The sequence below is a fragment of the Monopterus albus genome, unplaced genomic scaffold (genome assembly GCF_001952655.1).
Source record: "Monopterus albus unplaced genomic scaffold, M_albus_1.0 scaffold537.1, whole genome shotgun sequence".
In the NCBI taxonomy this organism is placed as follows: Eukaryota; Metazoa; Chordata; class Actinopteri; order Synbranchiformes; family Synbranchidae; genus Monopterus; species Monopterus albus.
This window is the reverse complement of record NW_018128417.1, coordinates 14,376-31,965: the sequence shown is the minus strand read 5'-3', so window position 1 is coordinate 31,965 and position 17,590 is coordinate 14,376. Positions and strand designations below refer to the sequence as shown.

General features: G+C 41.2%; 1 protein-coding gene across 3 annotated transcripts in view; it reads left to right on the top strand.

Annotated features, from left to right (window-relative positions):
• The window catches only part of parp4 (poly (ADP-ribose) polymerase family, member 4), a 66,741-nt gene extending 49,447 nt beyond the window's left edge, over positions 1-17,294 (top strand). For all 3 annotated transcript variants that reach the window (XM_020588406.1, XM_020588407.1, XM_020588408.1), the window contains 11 exons: positions 1,772-1,871; positions 2,873-3,043; positions 3,260-3,340; positions 6,688-6,768; positions 6,869-6,964; positions 7,060-7,203; positions 9,447-10,621; positions 10,944-11,010; positions 13,231-13,333; positions 13,770-13,902; positions 15,519-17,294. In XM_020588406.1, coding sequence (XP_020444062.1) covers positions 1,772-1,871; positions 2,873-3,043; positions 3,260-3,340; positions 6,688-6,768; positions 6,869-6,964; positions 7,060-7,203; positions 9,447-10,621; positions 10,944-11,010; positions 13,231-13,333; positions 13,770-13,902; positions 15,519-15,726 — 2,359 coding nt within the window. In that variant the 3' untranslated portion in view covers positions 15,727-17,294. The remainder of the gene's footprint in view (positions 1-1,771; positions 1,872-2,872; positions 3,044-3,259; positions 3,341-6,687; positions 6,769-6,868; positions 6,965-7,059; positions 7,204-9,446; positions 10,622-10,943; positions 11,011-13,230; positions 13,334-13,769; positions 13,903-15,518) is intronic.
• Positions 17,295-17,590: the final 296 nt, after the last annotated feature.

The following is a 17,590-nucleotide window of genomic DNA, read 5'->3' as shown; positions in this document are numbered from 1 at the left end:
AAGTCTGCCTGCACTGCAGAAACGTTACTCCTAATTTCAATAACTTTTTACACAGTTCACTGTATAATATATTATTACACAATTCACAAAGCCAATCCAATGCTTTAACAGCTTTTCAACTGCCAATCCAATGCTGAGTTATGTAAGCCAAATTCTACTGCAGACCCACCTGCAGGTCAGACTCTGCTCTTTAGCCTCAAATTCTATATTTTTATCCAATTCAGGCAATTTTACACCTCATAACTCAATTTCATGCCGTTCATTATCCAATCCAATGCTATTGCCTTTCAAATGTATTTTATCTCGTCCAACCCAATGGAGGCTACATTCATACGTTATTGTCCTCAGAGCATCAACCATGCACAGCACAATCACACACAAAACAACAACAACAACCAGCACACACACAGTTACTTATTTACACAATGTTAATAAGCGCTATACCTTCTCACTCACACACACACTCGGTCATATAGGAAGTCGATAGTAGAACACACACAAACGGAGCAAAGAGGGGGAGAATCATACCCCCCACACATTCTCATTGTTTCACAAAAATAAAAAAATAAGTTTTATACTCACCTCAGCAGTAAATAGTCTAAAAACACATGAAATTGACACAAAAACAACAAGAAATTGCCATACACACAATCACTCCCTCTGTCCCTAACTTCAGACACGCATCTCCACACCAAAAAAAATATGTGTACCTGTTTAAACACACATCAAAATCCACACTTATTCTCAAACAGAAAGCACTTTGAGTCTCTGCTGTTCACTCCGCTGTCTCCCACTTATAACTTTATCTCTGTCAATCCTTAGAGGCTTGTTTCACTATTACATAAAATTCAGGCATGTAAAAACAACATCACCGTATCCTGCAAACATTTAAAGCAAGTTATTTACATCAGTATTAGTAATGATGTTAGTGTTAGTAATTGCCGTAGTTTTTCCCAGCCACCTGTCAGGATACAATCAAGTTATTTGGTTCCCCTTCACACAAATTCTTTAAGGACAGTCAAAATGGGACTCCTACCTGCATAGACAACGCCAAGGTTTGTCGTGGCAAGAGTGTAATACCGACTAAATTAATTCATACAAACCATTACAATTTAAAGGATCATTTAATATTACAATTATTCTGAATAGAGTAGTATTTAGACACATAATCTTGTAGTTGGGGAACAGAGATCAGAGAACAGAGCCTCCCTCCTGCAATGTGATAGATAAAACCTAAAGATTGCCAGAGCACCAGTCAGTCAAGTCATTGGTTGTCAGTCCCGAGTCAGTCAGCGTCTTCCCCAGCCGGCTGGGTCCCCAAAAGGTACATGGTCTACTGTTCACTGCCGCATGGTCCTCTCTCTTCCTCAGGCTCACTCCTTTATCAGCTATATAGCCATTTTACAACAGCTGGACTTTGTCAGTCTTGACGTCTATCGGGCCCCCCTTCTCACTCCTCTATTCCGGGAACCCTGCACTTCGAAAACAGGAAACATCCTGACCCCTTACATAAGCCCAACTCACATGAACTTAATAACCCCATAACCACTCAGCTCTCTCTTACACAAGCTAATAACAAATATGAGCTACATACTGTTCTATTACATATTTCTTCTGGAATCTGATTTATTGCTAACCACCACACTCTAATGGCAAACACATTTACATGAACATTTCTGATATAGCTGTAACAACCATCTGAACACTGAGCTTTTTTTTATTACAGGCATTTTAAAGGTATATGTGTTTTTGCTTCTCTGTGCCATTACAGTTCGACAGCCAATCGGCACATGCTGAGAGCCCTGGCCCAGGCAGGAGGAGGAGCCTATGAATTCTTTGACACAAAAACCAAGCACAACTGGGCAGAGAAGGTAAAAAGACGCCCCCCTTTTAGGTGTTGTGGTGGGGGGGGGGGGTTGTTTTTTTGCTAGTAATTATTGTGGTTTTAATTTTTTCATTTTTCCTGATTTTATGATGAAAAAAATGCAGTATATTGTTTCTGTACCTCAGTTAAGATAAATGATTCACAGTCAAGCCTGCAGTAACTGATATTGTGGCAACTTCAGGGCATTGGAAACAAGTTGTGAACACGTTTTGTGGTGACATATACACTGTATTAGCAAACTTACTTATTCAGCATTTAAGGAGCAGCATTATCATTGACGCTGCCCACCTGATGAATGTCAGTCCAATTTATTTTCTGTTTTGGTCTCTACCACCTCCTGAGGAAAATCTCTGGCCCTTTAGCTGCTAAATCCTGTTTCCCCCAGCTAGTCTCTAATTTTGTCTGTCTCCAATTTGGTGGATTGAACAGTGGGTTTTCAGAGCTTTGTCACTGAAAACCGCTGCTTGCTGAGTCTGAAACCGACACTGCGAGAGCTCTTTGAGTGAGCCAGAACAGTGACCTCGTGGTCCAGACAGCTAAACACTGATTCTCTGTAGGTTCTTCACTAAGACCCCTTTCAGATTGTCACTTTGTTTCCACATTGTCATTGGTGCAGTACTGTACACTGCTATTAAAAAAACACTAATCATAGCCCCTTTATTGTAACAGCATTTGTGAACTAATGTAATAAATGCTTTCGTCCAGGCCTTGAGGCTTATAGGGTGTTGTTGCACTATTGTATAATCAGTGCCTTTTCAGTAAAAAAAAAAAACAAGGTGTGATCATTTTGTTTTTTTTTTATTTATCATTTTTGTCTTGCTGTAAATATGTATTTGTCCAAATGGATCTGCTGCTTCATCCCAGGGGATATATGATGTTCATCAAGCAAGACTTAGGACTTGACATGTCTCACAAGAGGATCTTTTCAGTCCCACTGCATTCCCAGTACAACAGCTGTTAAGTGTGACATGTCTGTTGTGCCTGTAGGTGGCACGTCAGGTGAAGCGTATGACGTCTCCTGGTTGCAGTTCCGTTTCAGTGAAGTGGCAGCAGTTCAGCCCAACAGCACCTACTCCTGTACAAGCCCCCAAGCAACTCCATGCTCTGTTCAATGACTGCCACACCCTGGTCTATGGCTTTGTGCCACACTGCACTCAGGTATGAACTGCATCTTAATTGTTTAGTGTATAAAATATTAGAAACTCTTCAGTTTCCCAAAGCGCAAGGTGACATCTTCAAATTGCAGAAAAACTGAAGAAATTGCGGCAAATTAGTTTTTTTGTCAGAAACAACAATAAAAATGTACAATAAGATGTAGCAAAGTCTCATATTTAAGAAGCAATAAACAAGGAAATATTTGGCATATTTTTGCAGGCCACCCTCCTTGGAAACCTAAGTGGTCAGGAGCTTAAAACGATGGTGTCGACCAGCGAGCTGCAGAAGACCAGGGGCACAGTAAGCACACACACTGACCTGTTAGTCAGATTTCTCCAGCAGATTAATCTGTCATTTAAACAAAAAAAAAACTAAACAAATCAAAACTCATTTTTTGTAATCATATAGGGGATTACAAAAACCTCATTTCCCTAGCTAGATTTCTCTTGGAGGTCACTGGCTTTCTGCAGATGCACGATAAAACACTGAAGACAAGAAAGTAGCAGAGAAGAGTGTCAGGATTATTTTAAACAGTGTGCTGTGAAAAGACGCTCCACTATGTCTGCCGTCTTGTCTCTCTCGCTATGCTGTCGGTTCGCTCCGATATACAGTAGAAAAAAAAAGACAGGAAGCAGCATTTTCTATCTCTATGCAATTGAATTCAGTGGCCCATCCTTCCAAAATAAGTCACGGGTGGAGGAGAAATCTGGGTAATGATCTGCTGCATGTATAAACAGATTTACATTACCAGGTGACTAGACTGCATGTAAACACACTAGGTACCCACATAACCTGAGGGCTGTTTCACAAAAGCAGAATTAAAAATTCCAGGATAACATGAGAAAGTGTGTTAAGTGCATCCTGGCTTAATACGTTTCACGAAGGCCAAACCAGGTTGAGGATGCCTAGCTGGATGAAGCCAGGTGTAAGTAATTTGGATGAATCCGTGTTCACTGTTTTCTTCACCAGAACACGAGGTTGATCACACATTCACTGACACAGAAGCTGTGTTCCATTTGACCATGCCAGCATGTTGCTTAGGTAGTGTAGTGAAAATGAACGGACTCCTCGCACGAATGGCACTGTGCTTGTTGGGTGATATCTCTTTAATATTAATAATGATTAGCTAGCTTATTTGTTTTATTTCAGTGTTCCATTTAATAAAGCCGATGAAATAATAAGCATAAACTTTATTGCCAAGTATTATCAAAAATACAAGGAATTTGACTCCAGCCCAATGGCCCCCGATTAAAAACAGAATAAATACAAAATATATACAAGTTAAAAGGGGAAACATAGACTGGCTGTTCAAGAGTGTAATAGCCTGGGGAAGAAATTGTCTCTGTGTCTGCTTGTCTTACCTGTAACGCCGTCCACAGGGAAGGTGTTCAGACACTTTGTGTCCAGGATGTAAGTGGTCCGCAGAAATCTCCTCTGCCCTCTTTTTGACCGGTGAGGTGTACAGGTCCTCTATGAAGGGCAGGGTTGCACCAATGATTTTCTCCAAAGTCCTGACTGTTCGCTGAAATCTGTTCCTGTCCTATTTGGTTCCTGGAACAAACCAGACAGTGATGGATGAGCAGCGAACAGACTCGATGGTTCCTCTATAGACCTTAATCAAAAGTTCCTGGGGCAGGTTGAACTTCCTGATCTGACGCAGGAAGTACATCCTCTGATGCCTTTTTAATGATGGTGCTGATGTTGGTTGCCCACTTCAAGTCACGAGAGATTGTGGAGCCCAGGAACTTGTAGGACTCCATGACTGAAACAGTGCTGCTGAGTATAGTGAGTGGAGATAGAGTGGTGGAGCTCCTCCTAAAATCCACTATCATCTCCACTGTCTTCCGTGTGTTCAGCTCCAGGTTGTTACGACCGCACGACAGGGCCAGTTGTTCAACCTCCCGTCTGTAGGCCGACTCGTCACCGTCTTGAATGAGGCCAATGACCATCGTGTTGTCTGCAAGTGTCAGGATTTTTTCTTTTTTGAAAGAAACTGAATTCATGAAAAAATTATGAAAGGTAGGTCTATGCTCAAAATGACAAGACATTTAATTAATTTGCTAAAATTGAACATCAGATGAATAATCTGTGTTTTGTCATTAGAATGAAATTACTATGATTATGTCAACTTTAAGGATTTTGGTGTCTGTAAAAATAGGCTAAGTGACAGCACTTCAACCATTTTTGTGGAATGATTCATACAGGCTCTATATAACAGTAACTGTGGGAGCCAGAGCCTGAAAAGACAGGCCCCCCCTAGTTTTCAAACGGGTTTTGGGGACCACTAAAATGGCCTGACTTGAGGAGTGGAGAGCACGCTTCGGAAAATATGGGGTCAATAGGTCAGCAATATACTGAGGTGCCTGACCATGAAGTGCCCTAAATGTTAGTACTAAAATTTTAAAATCAATTCTAAACCTGACTGGTAACCAGTGAAGTGAAAATAAGACAGGCGTAATATGAGCTCTTCTAGGGGTTCCTGTTAAAAGCCTCACTGCAGCATTTTGCACAATCTGAAGATAATTCACAGTTGACTTATTGTAACAGATAAGAAGGGAATTACAGTAATCAACACGTGCAGAGATAAAAGCATGCATAATCATTTCCAAATCAACCTTTGATAACATTTGCCTTAGTTTAGAAATATTCTTTAGGTGATAAAAACTGCAGCATTCTGCACAATCTGAAGACGATTTACAGTTGACTTATTGTAACCAATAAGAAGGGAATTACAATAATCAAGACGTGCAGAGATAAAAGCATGGATAATCATCTCCAGGTCAACCTTTGATAACATTTGCCTTAATTTAGAAATATTCCTCAGATGATAAAAACAATTTTTTACCACCTGTCTTACATGACAATCGAGAGACATAGTGTGATCAAACACAACACCAAGGTTTCTGAGGCTCGACTGGACAGAGGAGCCCAATGAACCAAGGCGTTGTCTGATTGACGGGATCTTATTATCAGGCGCAATAATCAGCACTTCAGTCTTATTAGAGTTTATATGAGGATAGTTACTGTTAAACCAGTTCTTGATGGATGACAAGCACTCTAACAATGTAGCTAAAAAATGGAACTCAGAGTCATTAAAAGAGCAATAAATTTGAACATCATCTGCATAAAGATGATAAGACACAGAGTGACTGCTAACAGAACAGATAAGGGAATAGGATTAATGGAGCCTGGCTGTTAGCCTGGACTAAGGAGGCTGCACAGAATAAATCTCCATGATAATTTATGCACTACTGCTTTTGTGAATCCATTTCATGGCTAGGGGTGGCATGGTGGTGCAGTGATTAGCGTTGCTGCCTCACACCAAGAACGTGTCTGTGGTTGTCTGTCTGTGTCAGCCCTGTGATAGACTGGTGACGTGTCCAGGGTGGACCCTGCCTCTCACCCAGTGTCAGCTGGGATTGGCTCCAGCCCCCCATGACCCTCTTCAGGATAAGCAGTATAGATAACGGATGGATTCACAGCTAAGTTCAGCCAGGATAACTGGAAAAGCCCAGCTTAATGCACTATCTAGGTTTTGTGAAACAGCCCTCAGATTTCTCTGAGTAACCTGGCAACTAATTGATGGTGACTGTCATTATCATGAACATGAGGTGATGATTATAATGTGTATTGATGTATGTGTTCAGTTTCTTCACAAGCTCACAGCAAGGGCCCTCATCAGGGATTATGAAGACGGAAGCCTGGATAGTGATGAAGCTGAACATGAGGTGCGTTTGTGTGTGTCATTGAGTGAGGCCAAAAGCAACACACCTCAGTTTAAATCCAGTCTGAGCTCCACATGGTTTATTTTCTCTCCCTCTCTTCCAGGGGAAGAAAGCGGAGCTGAAATCCTTCATCATTGGGTTGAGCAGAGAGTTCTCCATCCTGTCTCAGTTCACCAGCTTTGTGGCCATTGAGGAAAGGGTTTGTGCAGTTGTCACTGGATTTTAAACATTTCTACCTTTTTATTTGTATCCACTTCTGGTAGCTCCCAACCAAACTCCTCTTCCATATTTTAGGACCCAGAACAAACAGAGGATGGTTTCACAGACATCCCCAAGTTGATTGCAGAGGAAGATGTGGACATCCTCACATACATCAGCTGGATTTCTCCTGAGCATAGTGAAGAGGAGGACAAAGAACTGTCAGATGTACTATGTGATGTATGTTTTTTTTTCTTTTGGTTTTTTTTGGAGGTAACATCACACAGTGTGTAGTATAACCAGGGAGAGGGGAAAGAGCAAATTTACCTGTTGGTATGTGCTAGTCCTGCTTTTATCTCTTTGTCTCTTTGTTGAACTATGATGGGCAGGCCTCAGCCTCTCCACATTATTCACCAATTCCCTTCATACATAAACCACAACGGCATGTTTGTAATTTCTTGCTGGGGAAGACAAATGCATTCTTTAGAGTGAGCTGTTGTTTTTTAAAGCAGGAAAAGTGGGGGGGGGGGGGGGGGGATAATAAGTAACACTTATTAGGTTAATGAGTCCTAAATGTTAATTGTTAATTAATGAGTCCCATATCCTTGTGCGACATCACACTCATATTGATAAAGCAAAGCAGTGCTCATTCATTTGCTCATTGGTAAGTTACTGTTGATACAGTGGGGCAAATAAGTATTTGATACACTGCCAATTTTTCAAGTTTTCACACTAACAGAGAATGGACAGATCTGTAATTTTCACCGTAGGTACACCTCAACTGTGAGAGACAGAAACTACAAAAAAATTCCGTTAGATTTTTAAATAATTTATTTCCATTTTATTGCATGAAATAAGTATTTGATCACCTACCAACCAGCAAGAATTCTGGCTCTCACAGACCTGTTAGTTTGTCTTTAAGAAGCCCTCCTATCCTCCACTCATTGCCTGTATTAATTGCACCTGTTTGAACTCGTTACCTGTATAAAAGACACCTGTCCACACACTCAATCTATCAGACTCCAACTTCTCCACTATAGCAAGAGAGAGCTGTCTAAGAACACTAGGAACAAAATTGTAGACCTGCACAAGGCTGGGATGGGCTACAGGACAATAGGCAAACAGCCTGGTGAGCAAGTGTTGGTGCAATTATGAGAAAATGGAAGAAATTCAAGATGACTGTCAATCTCCCTCGGACTGGGGCTCCATGCAAGATCTCACCTCGTGGAGTATCAGTGATGCTGAGAAAGGTGAGGGATCAGCCTAGAACTACACAGGAGGACCTGGCCAATGACCTGAAGAGAGCTGGGACCGCAGTCTCAACAGTTACCATTAGTAACACACTACACCGTCATGGCTTAAAATCCTGCAGCGCACGCAAAGTCCCTCTGCTCAAGCCAGCACATGTCCAGGCCTGTCTGAAGTTTGCCAAAGACCATTTGGATGATCCAGAGGAGGCATGGCAGAAGGTCATGTGGTCAGATGAGACCAAAATAGAACTTTTTGGTATAAACTCCACTCACCGTGTTTGGAGGAAGAAGAAGGATGAGTACAATCCCAAGAACACCATCCCAACCGTGAAGCATGGGAGTGGAAACATCATGCTTTGGGGGTGCTTTTCTGCAAAGGGGACAGGACAACTGCACCGTATTGAGGAGAGGATGGATTGGGCCATGTATCGCGAGATTTTGGGCAACCTCCTTCCCTCAGTAAGAGCATTGAAGATGGGTTGTGGCTGGGTCTTCCAGCATGACAGTGACCCCAAACACACAGCCAGGGCAACTAAGGAGTGGCTCCGTAAGAAGCATTTCAAGGTCCTGGAGTGGCCTTGCCGGTCTCCATACCTGAACCCAATAGAAAATCTATGGAGGGAGCCCAGCGACAGCCTCAAAACCTGAAAGATCTGGAGAAGACCTGTATGGAGGAGTGGGCCAAAATCCCTGCTGTAGTGTGTGCAAACCTGGTCAAGAACTACAGGAAACATCTGACCTCGGTACCAAATATTAAGTTCTATTTTTCTATTGTATCAAATACTTATTTCATGCAACAAAATGGAAATAAATTATTTAAAAATCTAACTGTGATTTTCTGGAATTTTTTTGTAGATTCTGTCTCTCACAGTTGAGGTGTACCTATGATGAAAATTACAGATCTGTCCATTCTTTGTAAGTGGGAAAACTTGAATAATCGGCGGTGTATCAAATACTTGTTTTCCCCACTGTATATGAAGTTATGGATGATAATAATAACTCCAGTCTTTTTGCATGAGATTCACAGAAAATGACATTTAATGTGAAAGCAGGGGCAGGCTGGTATTCTGAAAGGACTTGTTAAAACCTAGATCAGGAATCCTAAAAGTTTGCTTTGAGAGAGCTGATCTAGAAACATTTAATTGCATAAACTGGAAAAAAGTTTGTATTGCAGTTGTTTTAAGATAGGTTCTGACTTTTTTTTTGGCTTTCTCAATTTCTTTTCTTTATCAGACTTGCTACTCCTTACCTGATTTGGCTGAGGAATTACCAATAGACGGTGCTTCATTTTCGGATTACCTAATGTTGGAAAGGAGCAGAAAAAGGACGCATGAATTGGAATCAGGCACAGAATCAAATGAAGCGATGGGTGTTAGTTTTGTTGAAGATGAACTTGCCTTATCTGATATAGACCTCATGGAAGGTCTTGATACCTCTTGCCCCCCTCTTTCTGGCAATGCTGCACTCTCTTTATCTCCTGCTCCCCACATTCTTCGTACGTTCCATGCTCTTGCTCACTCTGGTTCTGCTCCTTGTCCAGCACCCCCTCTTTCTGGCACACCTATTGCTCTTCCTCGCCTAGCTCCTGCTCTTCCTGGACCATCTCCTTATCTTAAAACTATGTTGATTCCATCCCTACCTTGCCCAGCTCCTCCTCCTCCTTGCTCTGCTCCTCCCCTTCCCTGCTCTGCCCCTCCCCCTCCTAGACGTGCTTCTCGTCTTCTGTGCCAAGCTCCTCTTCCTCCTGGCTCTGCTCCTCCTCCTCCTCCTTGCCCAGCTCCTCCTCCTGCCCTCTTAGGCAACATTCGTGACATGGAGCCTCGATTGAAGCGGTCAGCAGGACACAGGAGAGCCTTCAGGCAACGTCATGGTGAATTCTCCTCACCTGACATTACCATGTACTCAGGCAGTCATCCCTCTTTCTTTGCTCAAGAATTAGCCACGGGTGCTTTAATGACGTCTTCATTAGCTCCTGACCTTCTGGACACAGAGAAGAGTTCCGCTGTCTCTGTGGAATTGTGTACAGCAGCTGTGCCTATACATCTTGCAAAGGAAGCATCTTTAGCCCCAGTAATGGCAGCTGATACAACTGGAATCAAAGTCTTCTCATATGAAGGGGCAATATCCAATTTTGCTTTTGACCAGGACTCAGATTATATCGCTTCCTATGAATCTAGTGTGCAATTTCTGGGGACATCAGACCACACTGAGCCTAATCTTGTAGAAAAAGCGCAATTGTTAAGCCATTCTGTAGAGAAAATTCAACCACCACGTTCTTGTTTTGGATTCGGACTGGCCCAGAGGGAACCTGAACATGTTGGAGATGCACGTCCATCTGTTTTAAGGAGGAAGAGGTTATCCCTAATATGTCCTCAGACTTCAGGTGTGCTGGACGCACTGGATGTGGAGTGAGTCCTAGAATAATACATTTTTTAAATATGCTTCTATTTAGAAAATCTGATTAAAAGTTTTTTAAAACAATTAGTGTTGCCAGAGTACTCATTTTAAATGCTGACAAGGCTTTAGCTGACCAGAGGAAATCAGCTGTTAACTAGCTGGTGGACTGAAGGGTGTTTTTGTGTGTTCTCTGTATATGTGCATTTATGCATGTGGAAGGAAGAGCAAGTCAGCTGAAGTGTGTGGTTTTCTTTACATCCCTGGGCATATGCGTTTTTATTATACATCAGCTGTCACACTGACAAGTGTCCTGTTGTGACTGTGCTGTTTCAGGATGACACCAGCTGATCCGGAAACACTAACGCACAAATGGACAAAGATCTTCCAGATGCAGCATTCAGTAAGAGATTTTGCATTTTTAATGGGTCTACGTGAGCATTTCTACTGAACAGATGAAATTAAAAACATGGATCATGGATGCATTTCATTCAGGTGCAGGTGCAGGTGTGTGAATAAATGAACAGTTTGCATGTCCTGCTGGCAAGTAAAATACAGTGGAACCTTGGATTGCGAGTATAATTCATTCCAGCAATGTGCTCGTAATTCAAAGCAACCGTATATCAAAGCGAATTTTCCCATAAGAAATAATGGAAACTCAGATGATTCGTTCCACACCCACTTATCCATATAAAAATGATTACAGTAATAAAAAATACAGTATAAAGTAAAAATAAAACATTAACCTGCACTTGACCTTTGAAAAGAATCGTGGCTGGCGTGAGGGGCCATTGTTGCAGTATAGATATTGACTATACGAGTGAAGCGCGAGAACCATCGGCTCAGTTATGACTTGCGTCACGTGATGCTCGGCAGACAAAGTGTACGTACTACTCATATTGCGAGACCTCACTCGTATATCGAATCAAAATGTTTTTGCTTGTGTCATGGCTAGAGTGTGAAGCCGACTAAATTAATTCAGACAAATCATCCCAATTTAAATGACCATTTAATATTACAATTATTCTGAACAGAGTAATAGTGAAACAGAAGATCTGATAGGGAACAGAGAACGGAGACCAGAGTCACTCCTCCTGCAATGTGATAGATAAAGTATTAAATAAGAAGATTGTCAAAGCGCCAGTCAGTCCAGTCAGTTGTTGTTGGTCACGAGGTACCGTCAGTCAGAGTTCATAGTCCTGAGTTTGTTTCCCCACCCAGGCCTGGGTCCCCGGAACACTTTTCACAGTGGCATTGTCATCCTCAATTCTTCTGCTCTAACCCAGCTATCCTAGCCTTTTATCTGCTTGCACTTATACAGCCTTCCATGGCCTGAGCATGAGACACAGTCTCATGCCAGCTACCCACACAAAACTTCTTCCGAGCATTGTCTAAAAATGTCTAGTACATGAACTTCTAGGTCGCATTGACCTAGCGCACATTTCCTTTTTCTAAACCTGAACAGAGCACACGAACAGTTCACATAAGGCTGCAGCTATCCATTCCCCATCTAAGGAGGAAGTCACTCGGGATGTTGACCCATAGGTTAAACAATGGGGACACAGCCCAAGATATTCTTGCTTGCGCAAGAAACAGATCAAGCTTCTGTAAACACTTAGCTCAGCCTTACATAACTATTACAAATAATATCTATATATGAAGTGCATACTGTTCTATTACATATTACCTCTGGAACCTTGTTTATTTTTAACCACTACACTCGTCTTGCAAAACACTCGCAAACCGGGGTACTCGCAATCCAAGGTTCCACTGTATCAGCTTTGATTTTTGTTACCACCAACTCTGTTCGAAGACTCAAACCTTTTGTTAACAATGTTGTGATTGAGTGAACCAGACAGCGTGTGTCTGTGAGCAGACTCAGTTTGGGTGACAAGCATTGCTACAGGCCTGCTTTGACTGTACAGACTGGGGTGTTATTGTGGCTGCAGATACAGACCTGGATGAGTTTACTGACTATATCAGTTTCTGTGAGGACATGTGTGTGTGTGCCTCCATTAAGACTGTCTGCACATACATTAAACCTTGGTTCACAGTGAAGCTCAAACAGCTCTGTCACGCAAAAGAGGAGGCCTACAAGAATGGGGACAGGACCCTGTATAAGCAGGCTAGAAACACACTGACAAAGGAGATCAGAGTAGCAAAGAGGAGCTACTCAGAAAGGCTGGAAAAACCAGTGTTGTGCCAACAAACCATGGTCAGTGTGGAGGAGTTAATTTGATTAACATTAATAATGGCCTAGCTTCATTTACAGCACATGTATAGTTGTATGAAAGTAATGTTGTCATTGTTGCTGCCCCAAAGAATTTTATTAGCTGTGTCTCTTCTTTTACTGCCATGAATGTGTTTGAGACACATACCTGTTTAGTCTAATAGGCTGAAACTGTGAAATTAAGAGGACTTGTTTTATTCAAACTAAGTGGATTACAGTATATTATTTCTGTCACTCATTGTGTTGGTTTAGTGTTCATTTTCAGATGGCCTGGCGCAGAGATGCATGATCATGTGGGACATATTTGTTGCAATCTACATTGTTATTGACAGTATATTCATGAAAAACTGTTTTAAGCTTGAATGAAGGGAAAACCTGTAATGTGTGTTGCAGGAGGGCTACTGGGAGTTAACCACAGAGCTGGGTGAATCCATAAATGTTGACGTAGATCTCTTTGCCAACGTGTACCTGCAAAACAAGGGCATCCGTTCTCTAGGTGAGAGCTCACAGAACCTGTACGACAAAAACCTAATGAAACGTTGCATATTCAGTGCAAAATCATGATTCAAAGTAAGGTTAGAAGAGCCATCATTACTAGAAATACTACCATTACCTGAAAGCTGGCGCCAATTTTCCAATTTCATTGTGTGAACAGGTTAGTTCTCACAGTTCTGCTTTAACAGCATCATCAGCCAGTAAAGAAGTGGTACAATCAGCCTAGATTGTAAAAAGCACATGAATAACATCTTTTCCTATGTAGTAAATGTTACTGTGGCCGGTTTGTACTGGGATCTTCTGTACTTGTGAAGTTGTGACATAGCAAACAGTTCAGTTTTTGTCAGTGTGGCCTGTTGTTAATAACTAGTACAGACATCTCAACCGGGACTGGAGCTTTGGTTCCCACCAGTGTTAAAACCATGTGTGTTGTGCAGGTGTGAGGGCCCATGCGGATATCCTGAGGTTACTGGCGACTCTCCTGGTTCTGCAGCTGATGAGGGTGGAGAGGCTGGAGGAAGGCAAACTGCTGCACACCCTCTTCCGCCTGGACGACTCCTCTCAGCCTAGGTCAGTCCTCAGCTAGTCACAACAATGTAAAGCAATGTAAAATAAATGCCTTTCTAAGTATTTTTAAAAACACATCCTTAGTCTAGTCTCAAAGGTTCAATGTGCAGCCAAAATACGTGTTGAAAAGTGGAGGATGAAGTATTCAGATCCTTTACTTGAGTAAAACTCCTCTTTGCTTTTTCATATCTGAGGAGCTGGAGCCATGAAATACAGGAAATATGACAATAGCACTTTGTCATGAAAAATTACATCAGTATTTATCAAAATAGTTGCCATGTTTTGTCTGCAAAAAAATCTTGATTTGTAAAGTAACTCAATCTCTTATTTAAATGTAGTTTAATAAAAAGTATTAGCTGTATATTTATTGGCATGAGAAGAAAATACTCAAAGTACAAGTACCTCAAAAAAGAAGTACTTGAGTAAATGTACTTAGTTACATTCCACCACTGGTTACAACCTAAATTAGATCAAAAAAAGTCACAGAAAATACAAGACGTGATCAATCCAAAATTTATTTATTTATTTATTCCAAGCATGTAATAAAACAGAGAAACAGAGAAAAAAAAAAAAAAGAAATCAACATGTAACACAAAACAACCAAACCAATTACCATATACAACCAAAAAAATAGAAATTTCTCTTGATGATGATTAGTCATTACATGCTTGCAAGGGAGTAGAAAGAAGTAATACTTATCTAGTTCTACCCCTAGTGATCCAAACTATGGTTGACACAACCCAAATATTTAACTAAACGACTACACTGGTTAAATTCCCGCAACCACCAAATTACTACATTCCTTCTAACCACAAATCACATTTACATAATTGGCAAACAAATGATAAACAATAAATTATTCATATCCCACCCATAAATACACCGATAATAACTTAAAACAATACCCAGCTATGCAGGCCTTTTTATATTTATTCTTAAATTGTTTTACACTTGTACATTGTTTTAAATCATCACCCAATCTATTCCATAATTTTACACCACTCACAGATATACAAAAACTTTTCCTAGTTGTACGTATGGCCTGAGTTTTTAAATTTAAGTGGCCCCTCAATCCATAACCACCCTCTCGATCACCAGACCCCGAATAACACTTGCCACCAAATTATATCTGACTTTATACATAAATACAGCAGATTTGTATTTTACTAAGTCAAAAAATTTTAAAAATCCTGAATGTGCAAATGATGAATTTGTATGATCCCTATAACCAAGTCCATGAACAATTCTAATGGCCCTTTTCTGTAGTTTAAATAATGAGCATAATGCGCTTTGTATGTATTTCCCCAACACTCAACACAGTAGTCCAAATAAGGTACAAACATAGAGCAGTGGAGAAATCAAACATGAACACTTGTGGCATCAGAGGAGAAACTGATCTGTAAGAAGAATCGATCAAAGTATCAGTTCTTTTTGTAAATGTGATAAATTCCAATGTCCCATAAAGCACACCTTATAAAAGAAATGCATATAAATAATAATGCCAGGTTGTTAAAGTATCATAATTTATTTAATCTGTTTGCTCTGGATGATTTTGTAAACCCGGCCAACTGTTCTCAGAGCAGCTTCCTCCTTTGATAATGTCTGACTTTCTCTACCAGGTCTGAGCACTGGGAGGAGGTGAAGAGGGCGGTGGACTGGGTTTGCTGGGCTGACCGGCAGTACCCATGTGCCTACAGCCGGCTGGAGTTTGGTTGGAGCTGGGAGGCATCCACCCGTCAGCTGTTGGGCTACGAAGACCTGCCTCCCTTCTCACCTCTCAGGGGATTGAACCTGCAGCTGACCACAGCCCCTCTACTTGTCCACTGAGCATGAAGACAAGATGGTGTGAGAGAGAGACGAGCCTGAGATGATCTTGTAGCTTTTCTTACATAGATACGCAGCATTTCTTTGTCTAAAGTTCTTTGAACTTTGTCGGTGCAAATCCATGCCCGTACATGGCAAAATACAGTTGGCTTTCTGCTGTAACCTGATTCCTGATAGGCTACATACACAATAACTGAGCTTTTAATCATCTTGTTTTTAAGACATGCTGTATGTTTGTTTTATAGGGACATAAAAAAACAGTTAAGGTGAAATAAATGACCAAAGATTTACATAGCCAGGTGTTTTCCACTGGGCACAGGGCATTAGCATTCACTGTGAAAAGGTTTCAGTACAGGTTTCCAGATCTTACTGGAAACATCTGCCTTGTCTGTCTCATCAGATTACAATAGTGGTTGCCATGTCTTTTGACCACTGATAAGTGGCTACAGTTTCCGGTTCAGTCCATCCTCGGGTTCAAAATAACCCCATCCAATATCTGTTAAACTAAAACCATAGCCTTTGGAAGTCTATGTACTGTAGGGCTGTCTCCACTGAACAAATGTTAGATACGTCCACGCTGGACTAGACTTAACAGCAAGAAGGTTCCACGTTTGAACCTTCTGGCTGACTTTTCTGAGTGGAGTTTGTATATATCACCATTGCTGCATGGGTCCTCTCCGGGTACTCCATAGTCCAAAAACATGCATCTTGGGTTGACTGGTGGCTTTTAACTTGTCAGGATTGGCATCCAGCATCAGATACTTAATGTATTTGATGCTGGCAGGGAGCAGCCGAAGGAACCAAAAAAACCAGGTTGGAGTAGTTGGAGAAATCTGATGCTGCATGACTGGTTATACCTAAGTAACCTGATTGCTTTTGTTTAGATATACAGCTGCCTTTAAGCATCTTTATTGTAGGCTGTAAGTTCAAAAAGCAGAAAACACAAACGGATTAAATAGAGTGAAGCAGTTTTTCTAAGTGGTCATTTAGATAGCACGTGTCGAAGCCACAGTCACTCTTTGTCACTAAGTTTACATGTTTTACCATTTAGCCCAGGTCCTGAAGCAACAATATCTGCGTACTGTAATACCTGTCGAGTAAGATTTAGCTAGAAGACAAACTAGCATGTGTTTTTCACTTCATTTTAGTTTTTGTGAGAGTTTGTTCTAGAATTGGCTGCACAAAAACTTTTTGAAATATCTAATGGAAAAGCAAATACCTTAAATACTGTGGGTATTACACGTGCTTGTGTAGCGGAATGATTTCGTCACATCCGTGTCGAGGTACTCTGCGTTGTGATTAACCCGGCTGGAGACAATCTTTCAGCTACAAATGTCTTTATTTCTGGTACAGAGAACATAAAACAGCACAGCCTAAGCTCCATTGCATTCAAATTAACTCCGTGAGAGTGTATGGCAGACTGGCCTGTGTATAAAATAAATTAAAATGCACAATACCTGGTACAGAGAACATAAAACAGCACAGCTTTAGCTCCGTTGCATTCAAATTAACTAAAAGGGAACAAAAACAGTTTTAGACTTAGGTACCAATTGTCATGCTATGCTAGTATAGCAGCAGCGAACGCAACTTACCTCCATGAGAGTGTATGGCAGACTGGCGCCAATTGAACCACGCTTCCTTATTATAAGTAAGGAAGCAGCACGGGCTGCACCCCCTCAAGTTTGCAGGGGCACCCCAATCTATTACCACCACACACATCTCACTTCTGGAGGGAGTAACAAAATAAAATGCCATTGCAACAAATTATTTGGGTTATGGCAAATGGAATTATAACTCCGCTACACTTGGCAAGATTTACACTAAAGAATTTGAACAAATTACAGTTTTAAGATAAGGAGGCCGTTTT